The sequence below is a fragment of the Salvia hispanica genome, chromosome 3 (genome assembly GCF_029641045.1).
Source record: "Salvia hispanica isolate PSC_SH4W2 chromosome 3, Shi_PSC_v1, whole genome shotgun sequence".
Lineage (NCBI taxonomy): Eukaryota > Viridiplantae > Streptophyta > Magnoliopsida > Lamiales > Lamiaceae > Salvia > Salvia hispanica.
The window spans coordinates 27,307,562-27,321,252 of NC_142694.1; the positions used below are offsets into that span (position 1 = coordinate 27,307,562).

A 13,691-nucleotide genomic window follows, 5' to 3' on the forward strand; every position below is an offset into this window, starting at 1 on the left:
CTTGTTGCAATGTCTTCTTCTAGTTCTAAGTCGTACGGGTCAAGTTTTAATTGGAATTGGCCCCGTCCAGATATTGAGAACTACAATCATGATCTTGAGGCTGAGCTAGTGATATTTAGGACGGCTGCTAATCCTGGTCGACGTTACTATCGTTGTCCAATATGGAAGGTATGGTATGGTACAATCATAAAGAAAATGTTCCATTACAGATACGAAATGTAATGATTTTGAATGAATTATGCAGGAAGATGATTGCAGATTCTTTCGATGGGTTGATGCTGGTCTTTCCCCAAGTCAAGACACTTACTTTCAAAAAATCAAGCTCGAACGAGATAAGTTTGAAGAACAACTCCGATGCCACAAAATTATGGACGGTGTTTTGAAGATAAATTGCGTTTGAAAACTGACGAATGTGAAGAGATGAAGTTAAAATTGAGCTTAAAATCTGAGGAGTGCGCAAGCCTTAAGTTACAAATTGATAAAGCAACCAAAGTGTCCCGAAATATGAAGATTGTAGTGTTGTTGTTATGTGTTGTACTTATTCTCCTTATGTAATGTTAACTGTTTCATTTTCCTTTTCCTTTAATCATTACCAGTAGTGTTAACAACTTTGTTAGTTGAATAAGCCCATTTGAATAAAATCACGAATGAAGTGCAATATATTTGATTGAAAATACAAAATACACAAACATGTATAACAATTTTGTGTTAAAAAATCACGAATGAAGTACCACACCTTTGAATGAAAATACACAAAACGTACCTGACCTTTAAATATGAAGTATCGGTATGCCGGGATATGACGGTCATTAATTAATTAAATAAAATAATAATTATATAGTTATATATAATTCAAATTATTAGAATTAGAAAATGATAAAAATATAACATTAAAAACTCTTAAAACAATTAATAAATTATATAAAAGTAATACACGTCTAATAATCCAAGTAAAGTCTTTAATTCAATAAAATATAAAACCATTAGTGGTCGCTGGAGGTCGCTAGCGAGGCAGGAGGGCGCCGAAGAGACTGAAGGGCGGCGGCTGAGATAGGTGAGGCAGAGGGGTTGGAGTTATGCGCTGGCAGCGCAGCGAAGCTAGGAGAGGGCTGGGCAGTGGCGGCGAGGAGCTGGGCGGTTGCGGCGAGGGGCTGGGCAGGAGTTGCAGCACAGGTAGAATTACCGTAAGAGGGGAGGAGATGAGTGAAATTAGGGCCAGCTTCATATCATCTTTTGGTAACTTACCGGGTATGAGTGTGAAATGGGCCGGGTTATTGAGTATAACTTAATGGATAGTCAAAATTTAAATTAAAAAAAATTTAAATTGAAGCAAAAAAGTCGAAACCGAATAAAAAAAGTCAAAATTCACCGCCATTGCAGGATATGGCGGTGCCACAGTGGCCATGGTCGATATACCGGTGCCACGGCGGCCATGACCGTCGTGGCGATGACGTTTCACTCTCAAACCGCCACGACATAGCACCATTGCGCCGACATGGCCGCTATTTGACAACATTGATTGAAACAATAAAATGACTCCTTATAAGAGAACATCTTGTCCACAAAATCATAGTTAGTTTCTCAACACAATTTGTCCTTAGATTTAACTTAAGATGCAGAGTTTAGTTTAGCTTGTAGCACTCATAATTACAAAATTAGGTAACAAGATGCAATTTCTGACATACTTATTAAAATAATCAAGTGAAAGTGTCCTCCCTGTCGCCTTCGACAGTGTCGCCTTCCTCCAAGTTGGATAAGTCGAGGAAATGTGTCGGTCGATGATCCTCGTGATAGAACTCTAGTGGTGTGCCAAGTTTAACTACATATTTCATGCTCACTGTGTGCTTCTCAACCATGAAATTGTAGTTCCATGGACCATTATCGGGGATCTGTAAAAAGGTCAAATTAGGATATACACAAGGACTACGATGGATGATACTAAATCATATAATATAATTTGAAGAGTGTATTATTACCATATAAAATCCAAGGAAACGGTCACTCAAAAGCATCTTAACCTTCTCGTAGTACGTAGGAAGGTAACCATGGGGGTTGCTTACCGCATCTTTGTTGCTATTCCCCCATTCATAACCTGATGGGGTCAACTTGTAGGCAGTAAGAGAGCACGAAGCAGTGGAGAAACTACAGGTCAATACTATACATTTCTCTATGTCCCATTTAATAAACCCCTAAACTACAGGTCACTACATACGTTTAATAAAATCACGAATGAAGTACCACTCCTCTGATTTAAAATCACGAATGAAGTACTTGCTATTAGCTGAATATATATATCTCGACTTTTATAATCACGACTAAAGTAGTATTGTTTGTGCGGAATAATACACGACGTAAAAGATAAAATACCATAAGCAGACTAGTTCAAAATAATTGTGCTAGACTAGTTCATATGATTAATAACATACATACGCAAAAACCCATTCATATCATAACTACGCTGTTGACAACTATCAAAACTCATCAAAATATTGTGTGATCATACATACAGAAACCTTAGTCATAATAGCATAGTATAATAATGTTTGACAAAAAAGGCTTAAAGCCCCCTAACAAAAACCAACACCATTGTTTAGACTTAGACTTATACAGAAGCCAATCTTCTCAATCTTCACATTCTTCCCAATATTTCCAATCTTGTTCCACATGCGAGTACTCAATCCTGATCCCCGCGACGGCCACAACACTGCGGATGAGCCCTAGTCCGACGTATGGTAGGCCTCGGAGGAATTGTCTACAACAAACAACTAAGCGTTCAAATTCACGTCCAACGAGTAAAATATGAAATATATTGATGGATACTGAATACTAACTATTGGTTTTGTCGTTGGTTGGAGGCTTCGACGCTAGTCCGCCGTGTGCTAGGCCGTCCCCGTCCCCGAGGAGCTGGATTGGTCTGTAACATACAAACATAACATTAAAATAGATGCCCAACGGATGGGGAATTCATATATTCGTACTGAATACTACCTCTTGGTTTTGACCCGAGTTGGATGACTCTACCATGTTACCGATATCCGTCGTGTGTGGGTCATTAGCCTGTGACGAACTTTGACCAACTTCAGTACGAGCATCTACACGGGGATCATTGGTGCATGTTCTCCTGTTATGACCTTCTTGTCCGCACCGACGACATCTTAGTATATAGGTTCGCCTTAGTGACTCTGCTCCATTCTCATCATGTCGAACCTGGGGCTCTTCGCGCCTGAGTTTCTTCGGCCGTCCACGTTGTCGCTTTGTCCTTGGTGGCGCCAATTCAAATCCAACAGTAGTAGTCTTGGGTCATTGATCCATCCCATTGATTGGGTAAAAGACATTCTCGTACAACATCGACATTGTGGACCTTAAATAATAACGGGAGACGTAGTCTGTTACATCCTATCCTTTCTTGTTGATTGTAGCGATTGCATGAGTGCACGGGATCCATGTCAACTGCCATGATTTGCATAAGCATGTAAAGTCACGCATGTTGACACTACATACTGGGCAAACGGTCCCAGCACTTGGTACGAATCCTCTCCGTTCCATGTTGACCTTCAAGAAGAAGCCCCCACGTACAACTTATCCACTATCTCTTTGATAACGGACGGCAGTGTTTGATCGTAGGTCTTGATCAACTGGCCTCTAATCTGAATCCTCTCTATCTGACTCGTCTGAATCTCCTCCAACATGGTGATAATGGCCAACTCTCGAGCAATCGCTATCTTTGAATTGGAGGTCTCGCAGATATTATTGAGGATAACATCACAACAAACATGTGAGGAGAAATATGCCTTCACCCATTTTTCTTTTGGAGCAACACCGAGTAGGTATTGATGTACTTGGGGATATATAGTCCGCAACGCATCCATCTGCTCCTCATATTGCTCGTTGGTTGTACTCGACGCAAGCTACCACAACATTTCTTTAAAATGATCGCCGATGAATCGCTTCTTGAAGTTGTTGTATATGTGTTGAACACAGAAGCGATGCTCGCTCTGTGGGAAATTCTCAAGAATGGCTTTTGCAAGTCCCTACAAATGAAACACAACACAAAACCCATTAGCACATATAACAACAAGTATAATGAATATAAGTACAAAAATAGGTCATATCAAAGTAATATCATAGCACAACACAACACCCAGCTAACATCTAGACTCTAATCACAATCGAAATATTAATGTATAGGTCAAATCACAAACAAAGTATAAATATTTTAAAAATCACATTTGAAGTATAAACGTTATACTGAAATCACATAAGACATACCTTTTGTTGATCAGACATGAAGACATATGTAGGGTCATTGTCATGCAATTGAAGGTCCTCAGCTAGGTACTAGAGAAACCATTTCCACTGAGCGTAGCTCTCTGTCTCAATCACTGCCCACACAATAGCCCACCAACCGTTGTAGGAATCAATTCCAATGGTCGTCATCAATTGGCCCCTATACATACCTCGTAATAAACCAGCATCTAGGAAGATAATTGGACGGCAAAAACGCATCCAACCCTTTTTTAAAGGCCCCAAGCAACAATAAAACCTCAAGAATATGGGGCCTACAGTGTCAGGATCCCTGAAATTCTCATAGTGTATGTGCACACTTGAATCAGGGTGTGTCCGTTCCAATTCAGATTTGTAGTAGAACAGCCTTCGGTATTGGAGTCCCGCCTTCCCAAAGATGCCTTCTAATGCGGTGTCTCTTGCCCGATATGCCTTCATCCTACCAAATTTTTACCCGAACTCCTCATCCACACACTGCCGAATAGATGCCAATGGGACATGAGGATTGGCTTTGATTTTTTCCATGTAACGCTCAGCCAGCCACTTGGTCGTGAGCCATTTCTGATCCAACACTTGCGAGCCCGTGTGAACATGATCCCTCTGCATATTCACCACCACATAATCAGTGTTGTTGTGGGTTTCAATCTTTCTTGCATACACATACCACTCGCAGGCCTTGCCTCTACAGATGGCTTGAAGTCTCTTTCCATCATTTTTTTCACATGCACATGTCGTCTCGTCATTATCGCCTACTGCCGCATGACCTTGTAGAAGAAATCTCGATCCGTGAAAAGATCACCAGGCCTCCAAACTGGAAGCTCCTTGGTCAGCTTGAAAGGAGTGTACTTTATACCCATTCTCTGCAACCCCTCCAAATCCTCAAGATCTTGTAGATCTTGAAGCTCATCTACGGTTTCTTGCTCGCATAGTGCGTTTGTATCGGACGACGAGTTTCTTTTGTTCACAACAGGGGAATATTTTTTGCCTTTTGTTGGACCCACCACTGTCTTGACCACTCTGCTTTCCAGACCCCTCTGCTAGACCTGCCCACGGTTCATGAACCGGCGGTTTCGGTTCGGAACCGCCGGTTCCGGTTTTGGGAAATATGGAACCGGAACCGAACCGTGAGGCTGTTTCACGGTTTCAGTTTCGGTTCGAAAACCGGCGGTTTCAGTTTCGGTTCGGAACCGCCGGTTTTCGGACGGTTCGTAGCGGTTTAGGTTCGGTTTCGCGGTTTCACGGTTTTTTTCATTAATTTTTTTTTTGCCATATAGTTTGAAATTATAAAATAAATTGGAACAAGGAAATGGGTAGTTTAAATTGAGAGATTGAAGAGAGAAATTCTTGTTAACACTAAAATGAGGTGAGTGTAAGTAAGGATAAAGAGGAGTATTTAATATAGATAAAAATAGAGAGAAATGAGATCCAATTTGAATTTAAAATCAACATTTAAGAATAAATAAATAAAAATAAAAGAAATGGTGTTTTGTGCAGTCAATTTTGAATAGTGCAGCCATCTCCAACCGTCAACCAATCAATTTTGAAGACTCAACTAATCAATTTTGAAGACTACAACATTAACCAATGTTAATTTATTATACTTTATTTAAAGTAATCAATTCTTCTAAGTTTATTAAAAAATGTTGGATAATATTTATTAATAATTATCCATACTCCATAGATTCCATACGTAAAAAAAATATGTTAATTAATAAAATCGGAAATAGTATTATAAAGTTATTACCATAAACCATACAACATAGACTCCATCTTGTAATTTAGTTATTTTTATTTTATTATCTTTTATCTTATGTTTTTCAAATTACCATCCAATTTTACCAAATAGTATTATAAAGTTATTTTTGCTACAAAATTTTGTCCCACATTATTGTTTCTACGGATATTACCAAATCTAAAAATGAAAATTATATATATAAGAGTATAAAACTCATAAACCGGATCATTCAACAATGTTTTATTTAATGGAGTATAGTTTTAATATAAGGATTAACTATGTTTAAATTTATCATTGCGTTGGCGGTTCGGAACCGTGAAACCGCCGGTTCGGAACCGTCCGGAACCGGCGGTTCGGTCGCGGTTTCGGTTCGAAAAATTTTGAACCTGAACCGAACCACGGTTCTAAAATTCACGGTTTCGGTTCGGCATATTTTTCGCGGTTTCAGTTCGGAACCGTAACCACCGGTTACGGTTTCGGTTTTAACCGCCGGTTCGGTAAACCTTGGGCAGCTCTACCCTCTGCTTCGGTCTCCGGCTCGACACTCCGATGTTGCTGTTCCGGTTGTTGTTGCTGACATAACGACTAATAGAATGAGGTAAACAACTGTTCATCTCGACACATGTTGGCCAACGATTTAAAATGCCCGACCTCATCGTCTTCATCATCAGTAGTACATCCCTCATTATCCAGATGACATCCGTCCGGATCATATTCTAAAGAAGGACGGTAAACATGAACTAGCTTTGTGGAAGTAGCCGCCACTTTGAGGAAAATCCTTTAGATGTGGCTCCTCAATAATGGGCATCAAAGGGCCGCCTATTAAAACCCCCTTGCAGTCATCACTGTACTTTGGATCACAATAATAGAACTCATATATCATCTTCCTATCATACTTTAACTTTAACACCATACTCGAGAGGTTTAGGAGCTCGAATTGGTCCATGGTACAATAGTTGAAGAAAGTCAAATACCCCCCAACATACTTTTTCTCCTCGTTGATATGGAAGAATGAACCACCATGATGGAAAGCAATGGAAAACCTTCCAGGATCTTCCTCTGTCAAGGAAAAAAATCAAACCCTAAATTTCCAAAAATATCAGATAAACAAAACAAAAATCAAACCAAACAAATTTACAAAAAATCAAACCAGCTCAACCAAAACATATTAAAAAAAAAAATCAATATCGGAGCCCTAATCACAAACTGAGGATATCTATACTGAAATTCTAATATACGGATGAAATTAAAAACATAACTTACTATATTCCTCTTTCGAGTAGAAAAAATCCAGCTCAGGATCTCGGACATCCCATGTTTCTTTATCCACATCTGTGACCTCCGATCTTGGTCTCGGTGGCGGTGGCGGTGGTGAGGGTTCCTTTTTACGATGAGACGAATTCCGCGAAGATGACGCGCCTGAGGTTCCAGTGCGCTTCCGCTTTGGCGCCATTCATGCAAGAGAAGAAAGGGTTTACAGGCAGGTGTGTGTTTAGGAAGAGTGAGTTGTGAAATATTTGAGTTGTGTTATTTACTTTAGTAAATAAACACATAGTGTATATGTACATGTGGCGTGTAATTGAAGCGAGAGTCTCTAGTGTCTAGACAGAGTATACCAACCGACGCTACAAGATGTCAAATCGCAACGGGCGATGAACACTGCTCGATGTCAGCATGCAGGCTGCCACTGCACATTCTGTACTGGCTTTGTCCAAAATTCCCTTTAAGGGCTGAAGGGTCTTTTAGTCAGAAAAAACAAGATACGTGATTATGTTTAAGGTTAGAGACATCTGAAGATATTTTTTTTTCTTAGGAATCTCCAGTGTCACAATTGAAAACGTTAAGGACTTTTGAGGTAGTTCACTCATAAAAATAATACTTCATCCTCCCACAATAGTATGCACTATTGGTTGAGCACGAGCTTTAAAGCACTATTGATAAAGTAAGAGAGATGCAAGGAAAAAATGATTGATGTATTATTATTGGATGATGGGTCTCAGCTCATTAAGGTATAAAGACTTTTTAAAATAAAAAGTACATATTCCTGTGTGACCAACTAAAATGAAAGAGCGCATGCTCTTGTGGAATAGATAGAGTAAATATTTTCTACTTCTCAAATATTATCAATTTTTTAAAGTTTTTTTTGTTCATTTTTTATCATCCAATTTATCCTTTAACTCATCTTTAAATACCACATTTATCATATACTCTCTTTGTCCGTAAAATATTGTCCATGTTTGACTTGATACGGGTTTTAAGAAATGTGAATAAAAGTGAGTGAAAAAAATTAGTGGAATGTAAGTCCTACATTTATATATTATTATTTGGAGTAGTTTTATTTTATAATAGAATGTGAGTATAATGCGTTAGTAAAAAGTGAGGTCCATTTACTAAAAATGCAACAGAAACAAAGTGAATAATATTTCACGGACGAGGGAATAAATTTTTTGACACTAAAAAAACTCCCTTTCACTCAATTTTTTTCCTCTACAAATTATCTTTCTCTCATTCTCAATTCTATAATTGACTCAAGGTGAGATGAATACGTCCATAGTCGTCATTTAAACACATCAAATGTTGCGGTGAAGTTAAACTATACCACTTTGCTCAAATTTCAATTGTCCCCCCTTAATTTTCTTTTATACATGAGTGTTACTACTTCTGTCCCTGAAAATTTGATATATATTACCATTTCGGTCCATCCCTAAAAATTTGATACACTTCACTTTTATCATTTTTGGTAGTGGACCTCATATTCCATTAACTCATTTCTACTCACATTTTATTATAAAACTAATACTTTAAAAGTAGGACTTACATCCCATCAACTTTTTCAACTCACTTTCCATTACATTTCTTAAAACCCGTGTCGGGTCAAAGTGTGGCAAATTTTGGGGGAAGGAGGTAGTAATTTTTTATGTTTACTTTTCGTCCATTTTGTAAATGATCGGATTATTTTATAGGAGTATTTTATAATTTACTAGCACGTGACTTGTAGAAATTCTACACAAACTCACTTAGGGCCGTAATAATTTATATTGTAATGTAAATGGTCTTTATGCCCCATGTTAAATCACAATGAGAAATTAATTTTCGAATTTCAACAGTTTATACATTAATAAATTATAAAAAATACTATACATTAGTTTGATAATTAGATTATTCTCAAGGGCTGTGAGTGAGAAATGTCATTATAAAATTCATAATTAGTTCACTAAATATATTTTACGACAGCCGATATAAATATTTTTATTCACACATTTAGAGCTACGCCTAACCCTAAATGACAATGAAGTAGTAGTATATAAATTTATGATATGGGACTATGGGTATGGTTCTATCATACCCGCAAGTCAAAATCATATTTGTATTATATACTCGCTTTAATTAAAGATTTATTAAAATAATAAATTAAAACTAAATGCAATATTTAATTAAAATACTTTTAATAATTCCAAATATGTCTCTAGGCAGTACTAGTATGCATGGTATTATGTCTTTCCATTCTATATGCATTAGGATTGTGATTACTGATTAGTGATCTGCGCATAAATACACTTTAATACATAAATAAAGACCAAATTTCAATGTGTTATGAATTAAAACGTTTTTATATGAACTAAACTGCAGTTATAGTGAACTACAACGTCCGAACTAGACTCCAAACTCTTCACTATAATGACATCTTAGTTCACCCATTATTTTGGTCTCTAGTTATGCATTTAAATATGATTGTAGTTAATAGTTATGCATGGTTTTACAAAAATTACAACTTACCAGAAATAGGAACTTTGGAAACAACATAGCTTTTAATGCAAAATTAAGAAAATAAGAGAGAAAAGGAAAAGATAGGTAAAGTAAAAGAAAGAAGGAAAAAATAGTAATTTATGTTATTGGATTATTGGATTCATCACTTAAAAGCGAAAGTTTCTACTTTTAGGTGTCTGGAAAAAAAAATATAATTCTATTTTTGGAAAACGGGCTGAGTTTAAAAAGAGAGCGTAGTTATACATGGTAATACACAAATTACTATAAAAATTAAAAATCAAATATAAGAACTAAAAAACAAGTACAATTAAATAGAAAAAGTAATAAGTATCAATTATTTGAGCATTAAATAAAACAATTAAATTATTAGCATTCATAACTTCTATATTTACTCAAATAATAGTAATAAATAATAATGGCATTAAAGAGTTAAAATTCATAAAAAGACAAAAATCGAAACAATAGATTTAGCGAATATTGATAGTGGTACAACTCATTTGACCGTTGGTGTATCAATATCCATTCTTCTTTCTACGGAAAGAATGAAATTAACTGAAGTAGCCGTTGCGTTTGAAAGGTATAAACTATAGCGCAAAAAAGGAAACAACGCCGCTCCGTTTCCGCTCCTCCATTCACTCGGAAACTACTTAATACTGTTTGCTTCACTTCTCTTAACAGACCTAACTGCTCTTTGATCCTTCATTTTCTTCGCATAATCCAACAAATATATTTGAAAAATGGTTATATCCAAAGAGAATAACGTAGGCCCCACAAATGTGCGAGGTAACTGTTTGATGAAACGCGTTGAAGTTGCTTGAAAGCTCCATCCTTTTTTTTTCCCCTGAGATTTTGATCATTTTTTTGTGAAAATGGAAGGTGGAGGACGCAATAGAAGAGCTCTAAGTGTGATCAATCATGATCTACATAGTTATGCTGCGAAAAAGCGAGGATTTGCAAAGTAAATTGTTAAATCTTTGGTTATAAGTTTAGATATTGTTCGAGAATTTGCTTCTTAGAGATATATTGATCAAATTTCTAATTCTGGAATCACAGAGTGGGAGGGGTTTGTAACAATGGAGCTGGATTTTCTGGACATAGGCCAACTGTTAGGTTAGATCAAACCTCTTTATTTCAAGATGCTTCCCTTTTTAGACGCATTTTTTTTATGGCTATAGATTTCAATTAGCTGATGTTGATTGCTTGATTTATTAAGGAACTCGGCTGCTGTGATGGCAGTGCAGCGGCATCCTAGTGTGGAGGTAAGTGAGACTCTTTCGAATTCGGAAGTTGTTGAACTCATTCAGCAAAGGATTTGTGATTAATCGGTTTTATGGTGAATTCGGTGTTGTATAGGAAGCGATTAAGTTGAAGACATCTGAGCATGAGTCCGCGGTATTGGAGGACATTGCTTTGACAGATGTTGAAGTTGATCATGAGCCAGTGCCAATGTCGTTGGAGCATTCGGAAATTGAAATGAGAGACAAGGATCAAATGGTGTGCATCACTTTCTACTTTCTCATCACTGTTTGGTTTTTTTGGAAATGATTGAGTGATTTAGAGGAGGCTCGTTGCAGGAGGAGGTTGAAATGGAGGACATATTTGAAGACACAAGTACAGACATCGATGCTTGCGATGCAAAGAATCCGCTTGGTGTTGTGGACTATGTTGAGGATCTATATGCTTATTACAAGAAAATGGAGGTAAGCTTGGAATGAATGATGTTTTAAGTTAGTCGTTTTTACAAGTATGAACTTCCTCATTCGATTGAGCAACGATTTATATGCTTAAGCTCGAGCTCAGCTTGAATCAAAATCATTTATACTAGCGTACGATTGGTGCAGGGTGCGAGCCATGTCTTGCCTGAATATATGTCACAACAACCGGACATAAATGAAAGAATGAGGGCCATCCTAATCGACTGGCTCATAGAGGTAGGTGGCAACACTTTGATTAAGGGCATACGCTTTGCTAGTCTAGTGGAGCTGAACTCATCATCACCGAATTTTGTTTACCAACAGGTGCACCACAAATTCGATCTGAGGAAAGAGACGTTGTTTCTAACAGTAAATCTGATTGATCGATTCTTAGCAAAGCAATCGGTGGTGAGAAAGGAGCTGCAGCTTATCGGTCTAGTAGCAATGCTCTTGGCTTGCAAATATGAGGAAGTTGCAGTTCCGGTTGTGGAGGACTTAGTTTTTATATCGGATAAGGCTTACGAGAGGAAAGAAGTGCTCAAAATGGTAGCTGTTTTTCAACTCGATCATCTCCTAATCTGTTTCAAGGCTAAAAAACACTAACATGATCACATCTGTTTCCAGGAGAAGTTGATGCTCAATACTCTGCAGTTCAACATGTCAACCCCGACTGCGTATGTTTTCATGTTGAGATTCCTCAAGGCGGCCAAGTCCGACAGCAAGGTGAGTTAGATACAACGGTAACTATCGCGATCAGATCACATTCACTTGACATGAAAATGGCTTGACATCCCTTGCTGTGTAACAGCTCGAGCTACTCTCATACTTCTTGATTGAACTTTGTCTGGTGGAATACGAGATGCTCAAGTATCCCCCGTCGTTCCTGGCTGCTGCAGCGATATACACGGCCCAGTGTTCGATCCATGGCGTCGCACAGTGGAGCAAGACATGCGAGTGGCACACTAGCTACTTAGAGGATCAACTACTGTGAGTCTTGATCCTACAAATCTGTTTTTTCTTAGGCGATGCTATTGTGAAATGCCTATTCACTTTTTTTTTTTACTTGGCGCAGGGAATGTTCGAGGATGATCGTGGGGTTCCACCAGAAGGCGGCTGCCGGGAAACTCACTGGAGTTCATAGAAAATACAATACGGCTAAGTTTGGATATGCGGCAAGATGCAAACCTGCAGATTTTCTTGTACAGTAGGCAAAATATGTAACAGAATAATGAGATAGTCCTTGCAACACAACGCGTTGCGTGGCTATTAAATTTGTTCATTAATCATTGACATGTAACTTTCTGATTTTGTACTTATTTTTATTAATAATTGTAATTATCTATTCTCTCATAGGAGAATGTATTTCATATTCCAGTTGTCGTATTATTTGAATGGGATATAATAGGATAGCAGAGCAATGTACCACCCGATGGGATATGAATAATAGCCTGTTACGTTAGTTCATTCTGAGAAAAGATATCAGAGCAATGTAACACCCGTGCATTGGATGCACCATTAATTTATTCGTAGTAAATATTTCAAAATTTAAGCAATATCGATATCGTATATATAAATAATATAAATAAATATGTATCCAATAATAATTTAATTTTGTAACATATTGATGATAAATCTAAATTAAATTAAAGCATGTATCCTTAAATTTTTTAATTATTTAACATCCATGCTAGCGCGCCGACAATGATGCTATTGTTTCCAAATATAGCAACTCCCTTAAACTATGACTAGTTCTATTCTTTTAACAAATACTCCTTCCGTCCCATTAAGAGTCACGCTTTTCCATTTCGGTCCGTCCCCAATTAAGAGTCACACTTCATTTTTACTATAAATAGTAAGTAGGTCACACATTCCACTAACCCAATTCACTCATATTTATTATAAAACCAATATAAAAAAATGGGTCCCACATTCCACTAACTTTTTCAACTAACTTTTCTTTACATTTCTTCAAACCCGTGTCCGGTCAAAGAGTGACTCCTAGAAAATTTGTCACTTATTTTCATTTTGTCCATTCTTAAAAATTTGTCATATTTCATTTTTACCTTTTTTTTGTAGTGACTCCACGTTACACTGACTTATTCTTATTCGTATTTTATTATAAAATTAATTACATTCCGGATCAAATGATGACAAATTATTAAGGATGGAGAGAACACTTATTTTTTTTAGGAATTTTTAGGAGATCGGTA

The 13,691-nt window shown here is 37.2% G+C and overlaps 1 protein-coding gene and 1 pseudogene across 1 annotated transcript; one reads left to right on the top strand and one right to left on the bottom strand.

Moving 5' to 3' along the window:
• Positions 1-1,697: 1,697 nt before the first annotated feature.
• LOC148930477 (uncharacterized) lies at positions 1,698-3,869 on the bottom strand (annotated as a pseudogene).
• A 6,519-nt stretch (positions 3,870-10,388) lies between these two features.
• LOC125215447 (G2/mitotic-specific cyclin-2-like) lies at positions 10,389-12,850 on the top strand. Its single transcript, XM_048116866.2, has 11 exons — positions 10,389-10,570; positions 10,664-10,745; positions 10,841-10,897; positions 11,001-11,046; positions 11,141-11,281; positions 11,362-11,487; positions 11,629-11,718; positions 11,806-12,027; positions 12,106-12,204; positions 12,290-12,468; positions 12,554-12,850. Exons 1-11 carry the CDS (start codon positions 10,525-10,527, stop codon positions 12,687-12,689), a joined length of 1,224 nt encoding a protein of 407 aa, XP_047972823.1. The 5' UTR covers positions 10,389-10,524; the 3' UTR covers positions 12,690-12,850.
• Positions 12,851-13,691: the final 841 nt, after the last annotated feature.